Source organism: Balaenoptera borealis (genome assembly GCF_965194805.1).
Source record: "Balaenoptera borealis genome assembly, chromosome: 12".
In the NCBI taxonomy this organism is placed as follows: domain Eukaryota; kingdom Metazoa; phylum Chordata; class Mammalia; order Artiodactyla; family Balaenopteridae; genus Balaenoptera; species Balaenoptera borealis.
Window position 1 is genome coordinate 50,750,574 of NC_138869.1, and position 20,900 is coordinate 50,771,473.

At 39.1% G+C, this 20,900-nt stretch overlaps 1 protein-coding gene across 5 annotated transcripts in view; it reads left to right on the forward strand.

Annotated features, from left to right (window-relative positions):
• Positions 1-20,900, forward strand: part of SNRK (SNF related kinase) — a 62,528-nt gene that overhangs the window by 17,022 nt on the left and 24,606 nt on the right. For 3 of the 5 annotated variants that reach the window (XM_082348467.1, XM_082348470.1, XM_082348471.1), the window contains 2 exons: positions 618-737; positions 833-1,306. In XM_082348467.1, the coding sequence (XP_082204593.1) occupies positions 618-737; positions 833-1,306 (594 nt within the window). Of the gene's footprint in view, positions 1-617; positions 1,307-20,900 lie in introns of all 5 variants that reach the window. The other 2 variants (XM_082348468.1, XM_082348469.1) reach the window with 1 other exon arrangement.

Below are 20,900 nucleotides of genomic sequence, written 5' to 3' on the forward strand. Positions count from 1 at the left end.
AAAAAATATTGATAGAACCATAGACCCCTCAGGAACCTTGCAGTCTCAGGATAAAGGCGGTATATACAAAAACCTATAGAATAAGACCGCCTGGGATGGTGGTGTCCCATGGTGCTTTGGAGATGCAGAGAAGAGAAGGGAAGGTAATATCACCTGGGAGAGTTAGAGAAACCTTTATTGAAGAGATTTTAAAGGAAATAGTGCTAATTTTGGAATAACAGGAAAAAGTTGTTGGTTTCTGTCCAAGTGTATATTCTTTGTGTTTTCCCTTTCTTGTCAATCCCTGACTTCTTTTTTAAGACACTAATAGAAATTACTTTTGGAAAATATTCTTTAAAAACATAGCTTATCAGACTTGCCAGTTTTCTTATTTCTGACATCACCAAAAAATTGTTTCAACAAATTAACTTTTTATCAGTTTGCAAAGTAAAATGGTATTTAAATTATCAACCTTTATAATGTAAATCCTAAATATGTAAATAGGTTGTTATAAATGCTCCTGACTCATTTTATGTCTCAGTATATTTATTTCAAGCTTCTCTTAAAATTTAAAGAAAAATGAAGCTATAAAAGGAAAAGTCACAGAAAACTTAATTTTATTTCTCTTATTTTTGTAGATGTCCATGGCGACATTGAAAATGAATTCCTTATTTTCAGCAGATATATGAGAAGATCCATTTTAAACAGTCTAAATATTTTTTCTTCGGTTGGACCAGCATGGCAGGATTCAAGCGAGGGTATGATGGGAAGATTGCTGGATTGTATGATCTGGATAAAACCTTGGGTCGAGGTCATTTTGCAGTGGTTAAACTTGCCAGGCATGTCTTTACAGGTGAAAAAGTGGCAGTAAAAGTTATTGACAAGACAAAATTGGACACTCTAGCCACTGGTCATCTTTTCCAAGAAGTGAGATGCATGAAACTAGTGCAGCATCCCAACATCGTACGCCTTTACGAAGTTATTGACACCCAGACCAAACTATATCTTATTCTAGAACTTGGGGATGGAGGAGACATGTTCGATTACATAATGAAGCACGAGGAGGGACTTAATGAAGACTTGGCCAAGAAGTACTTTGCTCAGATAGTTCATGCCATATCTTATTGCCATAAACTCCATGTGGTTCACAGAGACTTAAAACCTGAGAATGTGGTCTTCTTTGAAAAACAGGGTCTTGTAAAGTTGACAGACTTTGGTTTCAGCAACAAGTTTCAACCAGGGAAGAAGCTCACTACAAGCTGTGGATCTCTTGCATATTCTGCACCAGAAATTCTGCTTGGTGATGAGTATGATGCACCTGCGGTAGGTAGGTAACCTTCCAGTATTTGTCCTCTTGAATTCTACTGGCTAGAGTGTATTTGGTCAAATCTGTTGTTGTTGGTATCAAAATAATTTCTAAGAGAATTTCTGTTAAATGGGTCTTAGTTAACAGATTGGGTTTCACGAATGCCATGTTTCTCTAAAGCTGGCAATGAGTTTATTTTACCTTTTAGATGGCTAATGTCGAAAGTGTATTTGTCAGCACAAAGGAAAATGAGTTAAGTTGCTATCTAAGGTAACCTCTCATCTGCCCGTTTTAATTTTTTTTAAGGTCTGAGTACTTTTCCTGTCTTCTGAGATACTTCTAGTCATCTCCTTCCTGTGAATACTTTTTAACAGTCATGAGACCCATATTAGACAGATACTGTGAATATGACAGTGCAGTGTGAAGAATTGGGGCATTGGAATCATTTATTGTGACCTTGAACAGTGTACTTGACCTCTCTCTGCTTCATTTCCTCATCCATAAAATAGAATTAGATCAGATACAGGTATCGTATGTTCTCTTGTTTACTTTTCACAGTGACCTGTGTGGTGGTTATTGTCTGTCTCATTGTACAGAAAAGGAAATTGATACACAGAGTGCCTGCTGTGTGGTGGATTCCAGAATAGTGGTAGCATTTGGCATTCCCACTGACCCTCTCCCTTCACTCCAACACATTTTCACGCTCTCACTCACTTGTCGTGAGTTATTTAGTTGTGGTAGAAGGGTTTATTGCTTTTCAGTTTGTGTCAACTTTGTCCCCTTGGGATCATATCTGTTTTGAAGGTCATTTAGGAATTTACTTTCAATTTTTAAGGACTTGTTAATCTGAAGGTGTGGTCAGCTTTTAAAATTGTAGGTTTAGTCTTGGAAAAATATGCCCAAATATTACATGCACATGATATCAGACTTCATAGATATGAGCCTTCCATTTGCATTCTGATCATTTAAAATGCAGGTTATAGAAGATTAAAGACACACATTGAAGAGTGCTGATCTTACACTGAATACTCTGTACACCAAGACATTGTTTTTCATGTTAGACTATGTGTTCTGGAAAAGAAAGGGTTAAAAATGGTTTCTGCACACTACAGATAACCAGGCTTCACTAAAGTCTTTCATTAGAATATTTGAGGCAGAGATTTTTGATTAGTGGAGAGGCTCTAATCTGAAAATGAGGCCCAGAATATGCAGAAGAGGAAACATAAATGTCTCAACATGAAAAGGATGTTCAACCTCACTAATAATCAGGGAAAGGCAAATTAAAACCACAGTAAGATATTTTCTTACTTTTCACATTGAGAAAAACTAAAGTCTGACAAAACCAAGTGTAGATAAGACTATAGAACATCAGGAACTCTTGTGCTTTGTAGATGACAGTTTGTCAATATCTGGTAAAGTTAAAGATGTACACATCCTGAGACCCAGCAGTTCTGCTTCCTATGTATGCAAGAGATTTTCAAAGAATGTTTTTAGCAACATTGACTATTCATCAGCAGGAGAATAAATTGTTCATTATTCATGTGGTAAAACTATATAGCTTGGTGAAAATTAATAAACTATGTCAGCATGGCTGGAGTTCACAAACTTGTTTAAGTGAAAAAATGAGTGAAGAATACATACAGTATTATAACATTTATATGAAAGTTTAAAACATACAGAGCAGTATGATATATTGTTTAGGGGTGCATGCACATGCAGTAAAGTATGAAGAACACATGAGATCAAACTAGTTACTTCTAAGGGGCAGGCATATCTAGAGGGTTTCAACTGTATTGGTGATGTTTATTTCCTAAGTTGAGTAGTGAATGTGCAGGTGTTCATTGTAATATTCTTTTTTTCTCCCCTTATATCATAAATATTGCATAATAGAACTTTAAACAAGTTTTTAAAAAGGAAAAGAAAATCGTTTAGAAGGATAATCACCAGTCTGATAAATGGTTAACTTATGTTGGTACAGTAGAATTGGGTGGAGTTTATTTTCTTTATTTGTATTTATTTCCATACATTTTGTGTAATTGTGTGATTGAATTTACTACAGAATTGCTTTAAAAAACAAATGGAAAGTTATCTCTCTGTTAATGTAGTATTAGTTTATTATGCCAAAATCAGTGATTTTTCATAGATGTTTAGCAAAATTAGTTGGGAATAAATATTAGAATCTGTCATTTAATTAAATTATCAGATGTTGCTAAATAAAACAACTTTGGTTCAATTTTATAGGTAAGTTTTTTTTTGAGTACACTGGTCCTCAACATTGAAACTTAGTTCAGAAATTGTGTATTTTATTATTATTTTCAAAGAATCAGATTTTGATTTTATTTAACTATACTTTTTGGTTTCTATATCATTACTTTTTCTTTCATTTTTATTAATTCTTTCTAGGACCTTTGAGTTTTCTTTCTTTTTTCTTTTTTAGTGTCTTGAATTGAAAGCTTTTTTCCCTTATTGTCCTGATTTCTAACAAAATATTTACATCTAAGGCTGTATGTTGCCTTCTCCCTCCATCTCTGGTAACATCCCAGGGGTTTCACTCTGCAGTCATTGTTGTTCATTGCTAAACTTTATCTTCTCTCCTTTGTTTCTTGTTTAGTTTTTTTGTTTTTTAAAAATTCAGAGTGGATACATTTATTTTTCCTTTTAACCATTTGGTTTTAACTTCTAATTTTAGTACATTGCAGTCAATAAATATGCCTGATTGGTTTCTGCTTTGGGAATATTTTGAGATTTTCTGTGTGGTTTAATACATAGTCATTTTTGGTTATTATTCCCTGTATGATTAAAATTTTTGGTACGTACAGAATTTTTATACATAATTAAGATTGTTAATTATGTAATTTGTTCCTTTGTGTCATTATGTTTTTATTCTAATCTGTTATTTTATGAGAGAATTATGCTAGTCTCCTACTTTTATCTGAATTTTGTATTTTAATCAGTTTTTGCTTAGTACATGTTATTTTCAAGCTGTGTTAGATATATAAAAGTTTATATAATTTATTTTACATGGTGGGCTATAGCTTTTAGCAATGTGAAACTGCACTTATTTTCTTATTGCCTTCGATCCTATTCGTCATTTTGTTTTAGATTTATCTTTCTTAAATAATATGTAGCTGGATTTTGTGTCTATAATCTGTGAGTCAGACTTTTAATAGGTGAATTTAATCCATTCATATTTGTTTTGACTGGAATGTTTGGACTTATTTGTGCTATCTTATTTTGTGTTTTTCATTTGCCTTATTTCATTGTTACCTTTTTCCATATTTTGTTGGGTTATTCAAGTTTTCTTTGCTCCTCCTTCAGTGGTTTGCAAGATGTGCAATCTGTTTCTTTGTATCAGTGTCTACTCTTAATGTCTGGAGTTAATTGATATTTGTATCATTCCCTCTACCATACAAACAACTATAGTTTGCTTTCACTTTCCTTTGAGTAAAAGATTTTTTTATTTGCTTTTATTTATTTTATAAAAAATATTTAATTTTGGACTTAATTTTACTAATTTCTTGGTTTACCACTGAGTCTTCACCTTTCTATCTTTCACTTAGATTATTTTTGTTTTGTTTGTAATTCTTTAGAGATGATTTGTGAGAAGTTTGCCAAGTCTTTGTCTAAAAATGTCATCACATTTGAATGGTAATTTGGCTGGGTATAGAAATACGTATTGAGAATCATTTTCTTCCCAACTTTGAAGATATTTTCCTGTCACCTTTTGCTTCTAAAGTTGCCAGGGTGAAGTCTGATGTGAATTTAATTTTATTTTCTTTGTTGGGCTATACATTTCATTTATCCTGTGAAGCATAGTTTCACATTTCTGGAAATGCTCCATTAAATGATTTTTCTTGGGTATTAGTTCTTCCGTTTGATGCACTTGGTTCCTCTCTTATGCTGCACATGTTTCCTAGGTTCTTGGGGATTGTTAGTTGTGTGTTTATGTCTTTTTTGAGATTCCGTATAGTCTGTCTGTGAATATAATGTCTGAGTAGCCTCCAGTGGATGTGGGAGAGGAGCAGAGTGTGGCCTGGTGTCTGGTCTTACTATTTGACAGACTGTCAGTACACCTCTGCCCCTGGTGCCCACAGTCACTCCTCCCACCTAGAACAAATACCTGCTTGTTCATGCTTGGTGAGTTATGGGGTGAGAGAAATTGATTCATCCTTCTAATGGTTGTCTTAGTGCAATTTCTTCCTGTTTCCAGACTGTGTCTTCTAGAAAGGAGCACCACAGACGCTCCTACCAGCTGGTTTCCTCTTTCAGTCTGATTGCATGTGCCATCTACCTTTGCGATCAGATCTAGGGATTTGGGGCGAGAAGGAGAGCTAGATCTTGCTCAGTGAGCTGTTGATTCCAGTTGCCTCTGTTGGCTTTCAAGAATGTATATTAAGTTGACTTCGCCAAGTTAGAAAGGAAAGATAAAAAATGATCTTCGTGAAAAATCCTGGAATCTCTCATCACAGTCTTTGGAATTCCTGTGGTAGAGATTGCAGTGCAGCAGTGTACAGGGTGGAAAACTCATTATCACTGCTAATTACATCAGTTTAGATGATGGAAGGTCAGGCAGGGGATGGACCTGTCCCTGCTGGAGTCATGCACACGTCGTGATGTTGCTCTGGAGAGCTCAGGCTCTGCTGAAACTGTTGGGGACCTTGCTGCTGGCCCTGTAGGGGGCCCTTGTAGTAAGCCTCCAGGTGAATTTCTGGGTAGGTGAGGGTTTCTTTTTTTCAAAGCAGTATTGGAAAAGACCTTACTCTGCTTTAAAAAACAAAATTGAAGTATGCTTTAAAGGTTTCTTCATTATAGAAACTCTGAAATGGGAAAACTGTTTCTTAGATCGTGGACAGAACTTTTCAGTTGTTGTAAAACCCTGCAATTGTTTATGTCTTTCTACTTCACTAAATTTTTAAAGTTTATTTTCAAGTTAAAATGAACTAAATTTGGTATTGAAAACTTTGTCATCTCACTTGAGATTCAGAGGCTTCCTGGGATGTTACAGCTCTGGAACTGAAAACCCCTGTATTAGATGCTTCCTAGTTTATAGACAAACTGTTTCAAAGATGAAATATTCAGTCTCTTCATTAGTTTATTATTTGCTAAATTAATATGCAGGAGATATCATTGAAAGCTAAATTATATAAAACATGGCTCCATATTAGTACAGAGCAGAGATCTGGATTTAGACTCGGTGTGTACAAGCTTTTTGGGAAGTAAACAGAAAATCTGTATACACTCTACAATTTGCAGTTCAGCATTTAATGGATATTATTCATTTATGGAGTTATGAGAAGTGTCCTCATGCATATGAGTATGCAGAAAGCTTGGAGTTCTTTTTATAAATCTGTTATTTTTCCTACATTAAAATATTACTCTTTGCTGGCTCTCAGTAAACTAGGAATAGAGGGGAACATTCTCAGCTTCATAAAGAGCATCTACAAAAACCTACAGCTAACATCATACTTAATGGTGAAAGACTGAATGCTCTCATCCTAAGTTTGGAAACAAGGCAAGGATGTACGCTCACCACTCTTATTTGGCATAGTACTGAAAGGCATACAGATTGGAAAGGAGGAAATAAAACTATCTCAATCTGCAGATGACATGATTGCCTACGTTGAAAATCTCAAGGTATGTATCTACAGAAAAATTCCTAGAACCAGTAAGTGAATTCAGCAGGATCACAGGATACAAAATCAACACATAAAAATCAATTGCATCTGTATATATTAACAAACATCTGGAGACTGAAATTAAAAACACAATAATATTTACAATCATGCGAAAGAAAATGTATACATCTAACAAAACATAAAATAATTTATGCTGAAAAATGCAAAGTGCTAATGAAGGAAATCAGAGGAGACTTAAATGAATGGAGAGACAAATCATATTCATGAATTGGAAAGTAGTACAGATGTCACTTCTCCTCAAGTTGATCCATAGATTTAATGCAGTTCCTGTCAAAAGCCCTGCAAAGTTTTTGAAGACATAGACAACATTATTCTAAAATTTGTATGGAAAGGCCAAGGACCTAGAAGAGCTAAAACAATTATGAAAAAGAATAACAAGAGAGGAGTCACTACTGTACCACTCTGGAAAATAGTTTGGCAGTTTCTTATAAAACTAAATATGTACTTCCCATACAACCCTGCAGTTGCACTCCTAGGTGTTTATTTTCACATGAAAACCTGTATGTGGATGTTCATAGCAGCTTTATTTGTAATAGCCCCAAACTGGAAACAAGCCAGATGTCCCTCAGTGGGTGAATGGTTAAACTGTGGTGCATCCTTGCCCTGGAATACTATGCAGCAATAAAAAGGAACAAACTATTGATACAACAACATAGGTGGATCTTAAGAGAATTATGCTGAGTGAAAAAAGCCGATCTCAAAAGCTTACGTACTGCATAATTCCATTTATAACTCTTGAAATAACAAACTTATAAAGATGGAGAACAGATTGGTGGTTGCCATGGGCTAGAGATGGTAGTGAGTGGTGTAGTTATAAAGGGATAGCATGAAGGAACCTTGTTGTGATGGAGCACTTCTGTATCTCTTGTCGTTACATGAATCTACACATGTAATAAAATTGCATGGAAGCTACACACAGATGAGTGCATGTAAAACAGTGAAATCCGAATAAGCTCTGTGGACTGAACCAATGTCAGTTTCCTATGTGATATTGTGCTATAGTTAAGTAAGGTGTTGCCGCCGGGGAAACTGCATGAAGAGTACATGGGACTTCCCTGTACTTCTTTTTTTTTTTTTTTTGGCAACTCTTGTGAATCTATAATTATTTCAAGATAAAAAGTTAAAAAATACATATTATTCATTGCCTGGAAGACAAGTATTCCAATGTAGGGCTTCCCCGGTGGCACAGTGGTTAAGAATCCACCTGCCAATGCAGGGAGCACAGGTTCGATCCCTGGTCCGGGAAGATCCCACATGCCGTGGAGCAGCTAAGCCCGTGCACCACAACTACTAAACCTGAGCTCTAGAGTCTGCGAGCCACAGCTACTGAGCCCATACGCCACAACTACTGAAGCCTGTGCGCCTAGAGCCCGTGCTCCACAACAAGAGAAGCCACCACAACGAGAAGCCCGTGCACTGCAATGAAGAGTAGCCCTCGCTTGCGGCAACTAGAGTAAGCCCGTGGGCAGCAATGATGACCCAACACAGCCAAAAATAAACTAAATTAAAAAAACAAAAAAGTATTCCAATGTACATGTTCCTGAGATGTTGTGTAGGGGTTGTTTTTACTTTATTTTTAACAGTAATGCCTGATTATGGTCTGGGAATGAAGGTCGCCATGACAGAAACACACTGCATTTTTTCAGTGTTCAGATACAGGCTAACAAATGTATTTTTATATTGTATTTTTTAAAATAAAAACAATTGTAAAACTAGATAATCAGCCAAAAATTATCCTATGTCCACTGAGGTGAGAGCATTTAACCTTCACCATGTTAAAAATATGTACTTGCATTTATTTTAGAGTAGTGATTCTTAGCTTTTTCAGGTTCAGTAATGCCTTAAGATCTGATGAAGTCTATAGACACATCTTAGAATTGTGTTCATTTTTAAAAAAAATAAATTTATTTATTTATTTATTTTTGGCTGCGTTGGGTCTTCGTTGCTGCGCGCGGGCTTTCTCTAGTTGCCGCAAGCAGGGGCTACTCTTTGTTGTGGTGCGTGGGCTTCTCATTGTGGTGGCTTTTCTTGTGGAGCACAGGCTCTAGGTGTGTGGGCTTCAGTAGTTGTGGCACGTGGGCTCAGTAGTTGTGGCTTGTGGGCTCTAGAGCGCAGGCTCAGTAGTTATGGCGCACGGGCTTAGTTGCTCCGCGGCATGTGGGATCTTCCCGGACCCGGGCTTGAACCCGTGTCCCTGCATTGGCAGGCGGATTCCTAACCACTGATAAAGAAGATGTGGCACATATATACAATGGAATATTACTCAGCCATAAAAAGAAACGAAATTGAGTTATTTGTAGTGAGGTGGATGGACCTAGAGTCTGTCATACAGAGTGAAGTAAGTCAGAAGGAGAAAAACAAATACTGTATACTAACACATATATATGGAATCTTAAAAAAAAAAATGGTTCTGATGAACCTGGGGCAGGACAGGAATAAAGACACAGATGTAGAGAATGGACTTGAGGACACGGGCCAGGGGAAGGGGAAGCTGGGACGAAGTGAGAGAGTGGCATTGACATATATACACTACCAAATGTAAAATAGATAGCTAGTGGGAAACAGCTGCATAGTACAGGGAGATCAGCTCGGTGCTTTGTGACCACCTAGAAGGGTGAGATAGGGAGGATGGGAGGGAGACGCAAGAGGGAGGGAATATGGGGATATATGTATATGTATAGCTGATTCACTTTGTTATAAAGCAGAAACTAACACAACATTGTAAAGCAATTATACTCCAATAAAGATGTTAAAAAAATTTATATGCTAATTATATTTTGTATAATATTTGGGAAATCTTGGTGTATTTAAGCCAAGAGCTGAAGTGAAACTGGAGGCCACAATGCGCTTATGGTAGCCATTCGTCGCTCTGCTCTAGTCCTGTGATTTAAAAGGATTCCTCCTTCCTATACAGATAGTGCAACCTAACCTAAACTTTGTGATAGAACTTTGAAATAATCCAAAAAGATGTAAGCAAATCGGAAATTTTCTCTTTGATTAACATAGATCTGCCATTATAGCTTAGACTATGAATTGATAATTCCTTGCTTTTATTTCAGATTTATTACAGAAAAGCTGCCTGTGTACTTGCTTTTACAGTCCTTCCCAAGCTGCACCAACTCTCAGTGTGTACAGTTTCATTTTTCTCAGTTGTTTATTAGAGCCAGATGTCTTTGTAATGTTTCAGTATTTTCCGACTTGGACCTTTTCTTCCCAGAGTCAGAATCTGGCTAAATTTTATATTACTTATTCTTATACTATTTGTCATTTAGACATATGGTCCTGATGAGTCTAGATTAGAAGACTGTAGGCTTGTGTCAGAGTATTAGGCCCAAGTGTGGAGTTTGGGATTATATATTTTTAAGGGATGATTTGAGCCTCTTCTGTGCGTAGGTAAGGAAGTTTGGTCTGCTTTAAAGTAGCACCTTGTTTGTTTTATTTGCATGTGGGAGTGGGCATGGCCTTAGAACACTTCTCTGGCCTGAGCACATCCTGCTGTAGGTGATGCTGCCACGTGAGTAACAGACCGAGTGCTGTTCTTTGAGGTTTTCTCTGTCCTTCTCAGCTTTGCAGTCATCAACGGTTTGCTGTTCTACTGACCAAGGTGAAAACCAGGCTTGCTTCCATCCGGTCCCTCCCCTGCTTTCCCTCCCTCTCTTGAGCACGTGTTTATGGCATGCTTAGTCCATGCCAGGCGCCCAGGATACAGCACTGAGCAAGGCAGATCTGGTCTCTACAGTTCAGCGGAGGGATGATGTTACCTGTTATCTCATAATTAATTGATCACTATCGTGCCAAGGGCTAAAGAGGAACTTTAGGCTTTATACACTCATGCTTGTTAAACCAGGCCCATACCCAGGCCCAGGGCAGAAACCTTGGAAAACTAAAAAAAGGAAACACAGAACCTGCTTGTGTAAGTGTGCCCAGTATGAGCTGCATTGCAGCCTGGGGCTTAGGCCTAGTCACACGGGTAGCATTTGGTTGCTGAGAACTGAAAAACATATCCATAGAAGTGTGGCACACACCTTCCACAACCCAGCTGCCAAATGCAGGGTCATATGCTCTGACAGCTACCTTTTACAAAGTATGGTGCCATCACTTGTCATATAAAACCAAAAGAAAAAATGAAAATCCTTCCTTAAACTTTCTGAAGTTTCACATGTCTATGAGAAATGAAAATTATTTCAGAAATCACAATTAAAAATTGATCTGGCATGAACACTAAATAAAAGCACTTGATTTGGTATTAGTTCTGTCTTCACAATGTACTGGCTTTAAAATGTGAATGTTGTATAATCAAGTATTTGAGAAGCAGGTAGCAGTGCCTTGAGTAAAATCTTTTGGGTTTTATAAATCAGCTGTTATTGAATTTAATATTTGAGCATGAAGTGTTAGAGGTAGTATAATCTATAGGTACCCTATAGATGGGTTTTTCAGGCTGACTCAACCATAGATTTCTCAGTGAGACATCTGAAAAATATGATAGAAATGATTTGCGTGTTTTTGATGTTTTCCCTGTTGCATTTTTAGCCATGGTACTTATTGTTCTCACTGTGTGATAAGGCTGTGATCAAATGAAATATGTGGTGACTCTATTTTGAAAAGTATAACTTACTGTACCTAGTGGTATGGTAAGATTTAAATTGGTGGTTCTCAATTCATCGCCCATCAGTTTCACCTGGGGGAGACTTAAAAAGAAAAAAAAAAAACCTTGCCTGGGCAACCCTGCTAGAGATTGATTCTGATAGTCTTGGGTGAGGCCCACAACCAGAAGCTTTCATGAGATTTTGATATTCATCTAGCCTTCCCTACCGCTGATTCAGACCCATAGAATCAAATGTTTTTAGCCATTAGTGGAAAAAAGATTCCCAGTATTTTAATTCTCATGTTCTTTAGATAATAAGCATTGGGGAAAAAATTTTTTTTAACCTTCAGGTTCAAAAAAGTGAGCGAGAATGTATATTCTTTCTGATGTTGAGAATTGAGTTTAAATTTCTCCCCTCCACCTCTCTCCACCTCCCGCCCCCCCATTTTTAGTCACATTCTGTGTTCATTTAGGGATAAGTAAGTGAAAACCAAATTTCAGGTCCCTTGGAAATGTTTTCTGATGCCTCTCCAGTGCCTGGAACTTGAAACTAAACAGCCGTCAGGGTCCCTTGTCCTGAGGAGCCCAGAGACTGTCCCGCCTGCTTCCTTTCCACTGTAGTCAGAAGGTTGCCTCATTGCCTCATTTAAAATCGTTTTCTTCATCCAGAAGATTTATAGCACCTTTGCAGTTTTCTAAGGGCTCTACTATTAACTAGACGGGTTTTGTTTTGTTTTAGGTGGACCTTAGTGCACCACTTACTCCCCCTAAAATCCTGTGGAAAGACAAAGGTGTGCAGGGCTGGTAACCGCAGGTCCTATTAGAATAAAAACTGGAAGTTACTGTTCACCTACTTTTCAAACTAGAGCCCAGCTCTGATCTGAGTCTTTGGGTATTCTGTCTGAGGAGGTAAGAGTTGGGCTGATACGCACGAGTGCGTGTATCTTAGGAAGCAGGTAAGAGAAGGGATTTTGGAAGCCGCTTTCCTTTTCTCTGTTCCGTGCTGCTGCCCTTCTCAGATACTGACAGTTCCGGGGAGAGGTGGCTTCTGGGGCTTGGGGCGAGGGCGAGTCGGAGGTGCCCTGGGGAGCAGCTTTAAGGAGAGCTGTAAGGAGGGGCTTCCTCGGGTCTGCAGCCGGAGGCGGCAGTCTCAGGTCACCCCTGCTGAGGAGGAAAACGGTGCTGCTCAGTTCCTTTGAAGACTGGAGTCTGTTATGTCACTCCTCTGCTCAGAACACCTTAAAGACTTCCCGTTCCACTCAGAGTCAAAACTGGAGTCCTCACTGTGGCCGCGTGACCCTCAAGGTCGGCTCCCCCCATTTCTTCCCTGACTTTCCCTCCCGGTTTTCCCTGTCTCTGCTCAGCTCCAGCCACATGGGCTGTCAGTCACCTTCCTCCCGCCCCAGCCCAGCCTCAGGGTCCTGCTGTCTCCCAGCCCCCTGCCCTCAGGCCTCACCTTCTCCCCACCCAGCCGATCTCCTTCCCCACTTGCCTCACCTCTCTGTGCAGTGCAGGTAGGAACGGTTCCTGCCTTAGGACTGTTGTAGGGTTTAGGTGAATGAAGACCCCCTTCAGCCGGCAGCTCGGACTGTCTCAGCATGTCCTCCTCTGGAGGAGAAGCACGCCGCCTTCATGTTTCTGTGGGGCTGCATTGCCCTCATTTTCCTTCCTGAGGTGCTCGCTCCTCTGGAAATTTGTCCTGGGGGGACTTCTGAAACGCTGGCTGCATGGGCGAACCGGGGGGAGGGCAGGCCTGTGCACGTGTGCTTTCCCGCTCATGTCTTTAGTTGTGTTTAACTTGCAGAATGTTAGGTTTTTTTGTGTTCAGGGAGTAGGTTGACTTCTAAAGAAGGGGTGTGTGTGTGTGTGTGTGTGTGTGTGTGTGTGTTTTCATGTTAGATTTTAAAAAAACAAATGAAAGTCCTGATGTTTATTTGATAACTGGTTAGTTTCTTGGAACTTCAGAAGAGTTGTTCAAAACACCCCAAACAGGAGCTATTTTAATACAGAAGTACATATGGAAACCGAATCCACTTATCTTCACTTCAGGTTGTAGCCTAGGAAACCTTTGGGGAGTTGAAAACATCATAATCTGCTTGGGTGTTTTTTAAGCTTTTTATTTGTGGGGAGAGGCATAAACCTGTTAAAGAAAAGGCTAGTTCACAGAACAAACTATAGTAGAACCAACTCAGTGACGCAGGAAATTTGGAATCCTTTCAGTCAGAGCGCACATTGCTGAACAGACTCAGAGCTCCGAATGGCCTGTGGAGTGACTGTCGTGTGTTTAAGAGCTGCTGAAGGATGCGTGTCTGCTTACGTCAGGGTGCCGGCTTCATGTCTGTCCCGTGCGCTCCCTGAGGCGGGCCTGGCGGGGCTAGTCAACCGCAGGCCCCGCTTTCTGGGGAAACCTTGCCCGGCGGGTCCTGTCATGACTCCCAGGGTGGCTGCTTGAGCAGCGCTTTCACAGTCACCTTAACACACAGAGTGGCTTCCTTCTTTCAAGGATTATGGCTTCTGTCAGTCAGATTCTCACCTGTTAATGTGGACTTTGGTAGACAGAGGTGGAGAGCAGACACGGCACAGGACCCCCGGAGCTATAGTCCAAGTTCACCAGCAGAGACTCCTGTGTGGAGCTGATGCTTCCTTACAGCTATGATGCCAGTTCGTGCCCTTCACCATTTGTCATGTCTCAGTCCCATCATTCTGTGTAGCACATTTTCTATATAATCTGCACTGTGTTTGGAAGACATTGGTGTATCTTAGCTAATTTTTATTGATTTGTTAGCCTGATGGTGATGTGTTTAAAGTTACATCCAGTATAGTATAAGACACTGCCTAATTTAATATTTTAAAACTTTAATTTAGAATTATTTTAAACCTTGGAACCTAAGGAAAAAATTGTGGGCCCTCAGCATTTGTGACAACGTCTGGTGAGTAGGAAAATAAGACTGTGAAGGGAGACCCTCTTCATAGATGCGCCTGAATTCTGGTGCCTGGGGTGCAGCCAGGCACAGAGTAGGCACTCTAGTTTGTTGGATAAAAAATAATAGAAGGCTTGTGAATGGCTAAAAAAAGAGGGTGATGAGTTGCAGAGGACATATGCCCTGCGTGCCTTTTCCCTTTGGAACTGGATGGGGTGATGCCAAGCCTAATCGCTCCAGATGGCTCACTTGTCCCGCTTGCTCAGTAGTAAGATCCTGGAGAGAGGGAACTGTGTTTGTATCTGTGTCCCATCCTCATCTCCTGGTAAACACAGCAAGCTCTTAATGTTTGTTTAAATGAATAAACATTACAGAGAGTAAGAAATGAAAATGTACGCTCTTCTAAACTTCTTTACAAAGTTTAATGGTGGTCGCCCTCCATGGCTCCTCCTGCTCTCTTTGGTCACTTCAGAACTCCTTTTTCTTGCCCTTCTGTATGTATATTTAATGAGTCCTAGACTCACCATGAGTCTGATGAAAGCTGTGGTGCCTCTGTTCGGAGAGATGCAGAGGTGCAGTTTCTGAGGTGTTTTACGGACCACTGTGAAGCCCCTTTTTAGATGAGACCTTGGGGCTGAGTAAAAAGTGGGCCCACAACTTTCTGACAGAAGGAATAAGCTCAAGCAGTTTCGAAATAAGCTTTGGGGCATAAAATGCAGGTGTGGAATAGTGAGTGGCCTTGTTTTTTGTGTGTATCTAATTCGTTTTATATATTAGAGCTCTCATTTTCCTTGTTGTGTTTTTAGTTTCCTAGCTATGACTTGGGAAGATTGTAATGGAAAATTGGAGGTAAGGTTTTAGATAGGGCTACTTCCAAAAGGAACATCAAGTCATTGCGGGTACAGTGTTCTTTTTATTTTTTAAAACCAAAGTAGACTTAATCTGTAGGTATTTGGTGTGTTAGGTAAGATTTTTTTTTTTTTTTAAACCCATTTTGTGTTAACAGAGTTTGTGTGTATTAACTCTTCACTGACCTTTGGAGGTTCTTGTAACAGTTTAAAAGAGACTTAACATGGATTGGGAGCTCCAGTAGATGCAGGGAAGCCCCTCAGGTGGTGTGACCCCCATGTTCCAGGGTGTGATTCCCAGTTTTGTACGCAATGGTAATTTGTTTCTAGAGGGCTGAAACTGGTTTAACAAATTCTTAAGAGACTAATGTATACAGATAGCAGTTGATTGATATATGAGACATTAAATATCAGTTCACTGTAAGCTTATATTCTTGCATCAGAGTAGCTGTATTTTCCTAACCTTACCTGGTTTTCAGGGTTTTTAAAAATGATGTTATACCTAAGATACTCTTTTAGTTATAGTGTAATATAAGTTGATTGGGCTTAACCTTCTTCAGGAACATTTGTGATCCATTGAAACTCTGGAGGTCACATGATTCTTGTTTGAATTTCTGCCTTAGCTCTAGAAAGGGCTCTTTCCAGTCTGGAATTTTAGTTCATCTATTCCTGTTGCTCCCAAGGCTTTAAAATCATGATTTCTGCAAGTTATCCTTTTGTTTCTAGTTGTTAGAGCAGGACCTTCAGTCTGCTACAACCCATTGTATTCTACCTGGAAGCAGAAGATTCCTAGTGGTTTTAGATTAGTCCTAATTTTTTTTCTCAGTCATCAGTTTATGGGTGGCGTACGGTGCTGTCTGTCTCAAGGATAGTTGTATTATCAAGTTGTCAGTAAATAGCTTGATAAAAACTTCTTGGACTTAACCATCTAGCTTCAGTATTAAAATGAACTCGTCAATCAGCAGAGGCAAGAATAGGTAGAGAATTTGTGTTCCCTGACTTTCTAACCTTTGACTCTTCTGGCTGCTATCAGGGGAGTGAAGGGAGTAGCTTTTCATATGGTAAGGAAGCTTTCTGAAATTGTTCTTGTGTTACTTTATGTAGGAGAAATGAGCTTCAGAATCCTTAGCTATCAGTGTCTCCTACCAATTAGGGAAAGTACTTATTGAGCCCTTTCTTTAGATTAGTTCTTGAGTTGTCCTGAACACAGTAGAGCACCAGAAAGCAAGCAAATAAAGGCTGCTGGGATGCTGAAATGGACTGCCCTCAACCCATGTACAAAGCTCATGGATTTTGTTTACAGTCGTCATTCAGGGTCTCACTCATATCCTTATTTATTAGTTAATTTTACATAAAATTCTAGCAAGTTGAATAAGTTTATTTTTGTAGCTTCAGCTGATAGGTAGCAAAGGGACCTCCTAGAGGCCGGCACACTGATAGCAACAAGAGATGAGGAAGAATCAAGAAATCGTAATTGAAAACTCTTAAAAACATGATCTGCCCCTTTGTAACCTGGAGTCCAGGCTTTTATCCGGGCTTACGGGTACTTTTGGAGGTAGAGTGAGATACATGCTTGCCATGGAAGCAGCTCTAAAAGGGGAATCTTAGATGGAAGATAAGGTGGAGCTATCTTTTATAAGCCAGGTGGTTGTTGTAACATTCATTCATCTCTGTAAATGAATGAACAGAAACAAACTGTGGCAGGGCTCAGGACCCCAAGGGCAGCAGTGCCCGCTCTCCTGGAAATTCTCCCTTCATTGCCAACCTCTAAGGTCTTGTGAGGACTATATTTCAGCACCTAGCACAGTGCCTGGCAAATAGTGGTGCCATATACTTGCTGAACACACACATCAATTTCTGCTTTGTGGCCCTTTAGTGTAAGGACTGGTGCCCAAGGGCACCTCTGTATCTTACCATGATTCTTTAGCTGGTGATTTTAAGTGAGGTAGAAAAAGGAAGAGGCCTTAATAATTTTAAATTCCTCCATTATCAGAAGGCATCAGGGGAAGAATTATTTAATAAGTTATACTGGAATAATTAAATATTTCAAGAGGAAGGGATGATAGATCCCTGCCTATGTCATATGTCACAATAAATTCCAGGTGAATTCAGGATTTCTATATGAAGAATTAAGCCTCCCCACCGCAAAAAAAAGTTGAATATTCGTAAGATCTTGGCCTTTCTAAACAGGAATTATAAAGAAATGGTGATCGATTTGATTACAGTTTATGGGTATGGTGCATATATGTTTAAAACAAAATTATGATGGAAACAAACTGGGGAAATAATTTGTAATATAGTTGATAACTATTCTTACTGTAGAAAGAGCTCTTACAAATCAGTGAGAAAACTCTCCTAAAGACAAGTGAGGAGTCGATTTACAAGTCATTTAAATAGCCGATAAAGAAGGAAGAGGTTAACCTTAAGAGTAATTAGAATATTTGGGACTTAGTATAAAGCTACAGTAATCAAGACTGTATGGTATTAGCAAAAGGGTATGATCAGTGGAACAGAATAAAGAATCCATAAATAAACCCACACATATTATTGGGTAGTTTCTAATAAAGCTAACATATGACCTAGCAAACCCACTCCTAGGTATTTACCCAAGGCTAATGAACATTTAAATTTGCATGAGCACCTGTACACAGATGTTTTTAGTGACTTTATTCATGATGGTCTGAATCTTAAACTGTGGAACACCTGTGTAAAGGGACACCACTCAGCAGTAAGAACTGATGAATTATTGGCACGTGCAGCAACATGGACAGGTCTCAGATGCATCCGTGAAGAAAGCCAGACTTCAGAGACTACACACTGTATGAGTCCATTTACAGGCAAGACTTTCGGGACATGAAACAGACCCGTGGTTGCCAGGGGCTGGGCTGGGAGGAGGAGTTGTTGACTGCAAAGAGGCACAGGGAACTTTCTGGAGTGATGCTCTGTATCTCCGTGTCTCGGTTGTGATAGTAGTTCCACGACTACATTTGTTAGAACTTGCAGAGATGCGCACTGACAATGGTGAATTCTAGTGTATGTAAATTATACCTTGGAGAAATTGGGAGAAAATAATCAGGACAGTGCAAATTAAAACAAATCTGTTATATCTTTACCTATCTAATAGGCTAATGTGAAAGATGGTGGTGTTGGGAATGGGGGAGCTTCCCCCAGGCTGCTAATAGAAACTTACTGTCATCAAACATGTATTTCATAATCTGAAGAAAGTAAGCGTTAACTTTTAAATACAGGAAATGTGTGGTTATATTTGAGAGAACTCTCTAGCTAAAGTTTTAATATGAAGGAATCTAAAAGTTATAATCCTGTGTAGAACCAACCAGGTTGTGTTTATTGTAATCCCTAGAAAGATGTGTTGATTTTTTTAATGTAGGAAAATAGCTTGTATACATTTTTAAACCACATGACTAGTTTAGGCATTATGCAGGGAGAACTAACCAAAACAAACATTTCAAGAACTAATATTTTGAATTTTGAATCTTTTTATAGCAAATGCACTATTTTAAAGTTTATTTCTTTTTATCCGCAAATGATAACGTTAAAGTCTCCCGACACGTTTAACATTTTAGGGAGTCTAGGGTAATGCCGTGATCCGTTAAAGGACACACCTCATTTGACTTTGTATCTCTGTGCCCAGGAAGCTGTGTTCGTTGCATTTTGAAAGAGAACCCTCAAGAGTCAGCATATGCAGGTGATTTTTATTAACTGGTATTGTAATGGCTTGCATATTTGTCTTATGTTAGCACACCTCAATCTTATGCAAAAGGCTCAGTGTTTTTAAAATCAATATAAGAAAACATCAGAATACTCCACTAGCTATTAAACTAAAGCATCAAGTTAGTGCAGGCTTCAGATTTATTCTTTAGTCTGCATAGTTGCTATTGTTTGATTAGACAATTGACTTGGACATTTTTAGGTTTGGTACTGAATTTCAACATTTTTACTTTCTAGATCCGAGCCAAATTGTGAAATCACTTTGCATTTGTCATATTCCTGTCATAATCATGTAAAATCACTTCTTAAAACGAAATCCAAGTCCCTGAGTGACCACGATGAGGCAGTGCTCCAGTACACCCCCTCTTTGAAAAGTGTCCACGTTGAAATTTGTAGTCGAAGAATGTACTCATGCATGTTACCATCCTGATGGCGCTTGTTTCCACATTTAAAAAAGTATTTCTCATATGTGAACGTTTTAGGCTTTGTGACTAGTGTAATAAAATTGGACAAAAGTTAGAGACTTTTCTCATAAGCTTGTAAAAGGAAGTATTTAGGTTTCATAAGGTTTTTTTTTAATAAAAGATCTAATTTTGGAAAGGTATGAATTTGTAACTGATTCTTGCTTCACCAGGGTATGTAGAAATCAGTACTTTGAAGGATTGTTCTGAGGGTGGAAATTTCTAGGAAGCCAGAGCATCCAGACTGACTGGGAATATACCCGAGGTGGGTGGCTGTGGTGGCTCTGGCTTCAGGGTCACCTTCCCCTCGAGAACCCTCAGGTTTGTCCTGAAGCAGGGGAGTAGAACTAGAGGGTGACCCAGCCCAGCAGCACTACCCTGACCCCTTCCCAGGCTTCATGAGACCCAAATCCTCTCCCTAGACACTGTGGTACCGAGATACCACCAGGAAAACAGGTTATCCAGAGAGTCTGGACCCATATAACTCTGCCCTTTTTTCTTTCATCACATTCTGTAAGACTCTCAGGGGTGCTTATGAAACATCAGTGAGTTCGTATTTGAGTTTTCTTAATCCTTGAAGGAAATTATTTGTGCTAAAAATGAAAAGTAATATATTTCCTACTGTAGGTATTCATGCTATGGGCAGATTAGTCTATGAAGCCATTAAGGGAACCCTGTGGAACCGAATGCCCCCGGACCACAGGCTAAGAGTCGCAGGCTCAGTGACTAGAGAGCGTGTCTAGACTTTTTTTTTTTTTTATATCTTTTACATTCCTATAAAGAGGTTTCTGCTTATTCAGTTAAAGTATGTACACATCAGAATATTAAGTACAGCTAATTTCTAATTACTTTTTTTTACAAGTAATAAATGAATGTTCTTGTAAGATAATTCAAATAATACAGAAATATATTTAATAAAAAGTATAAAATCCCTTTTGCTTTCTCCCGCCAGTCCCACTCCTATATCTAGAGGTGTGACCATTTATGAGCCTTGCGGACTCTGCAGTAACACATGTAGCACTGTTTGCTCAGACACCCTGTCAGCGTCTCAGAAAGTACCAGATAAGTAGTGGTGTCCACATTTTAAAGAAGAGAAAACTAAGATGTGAAGAAGTTGGGTGACTTGGCCAAGAATACATAGCTAATTAAATGGCCAAGGCAGGGTTTGAACCTAGGTCTGTGACGCTTTAGCCCAGGCATGCTCGTTTCCTTAGGCTATACTGAAAGAAATCACACCGCTATTATGTTTTAGCTTGTCTTATCGTTCCTTCTTCGTCTGTGAAGTTCACTTCCTAACCGGTTTCAAAATCAGACTCGTAAAGTGACTCATGAAAGAATGCCGAGTTGGAAGGGTGTCTGCTGCTTGTCTGGTTTG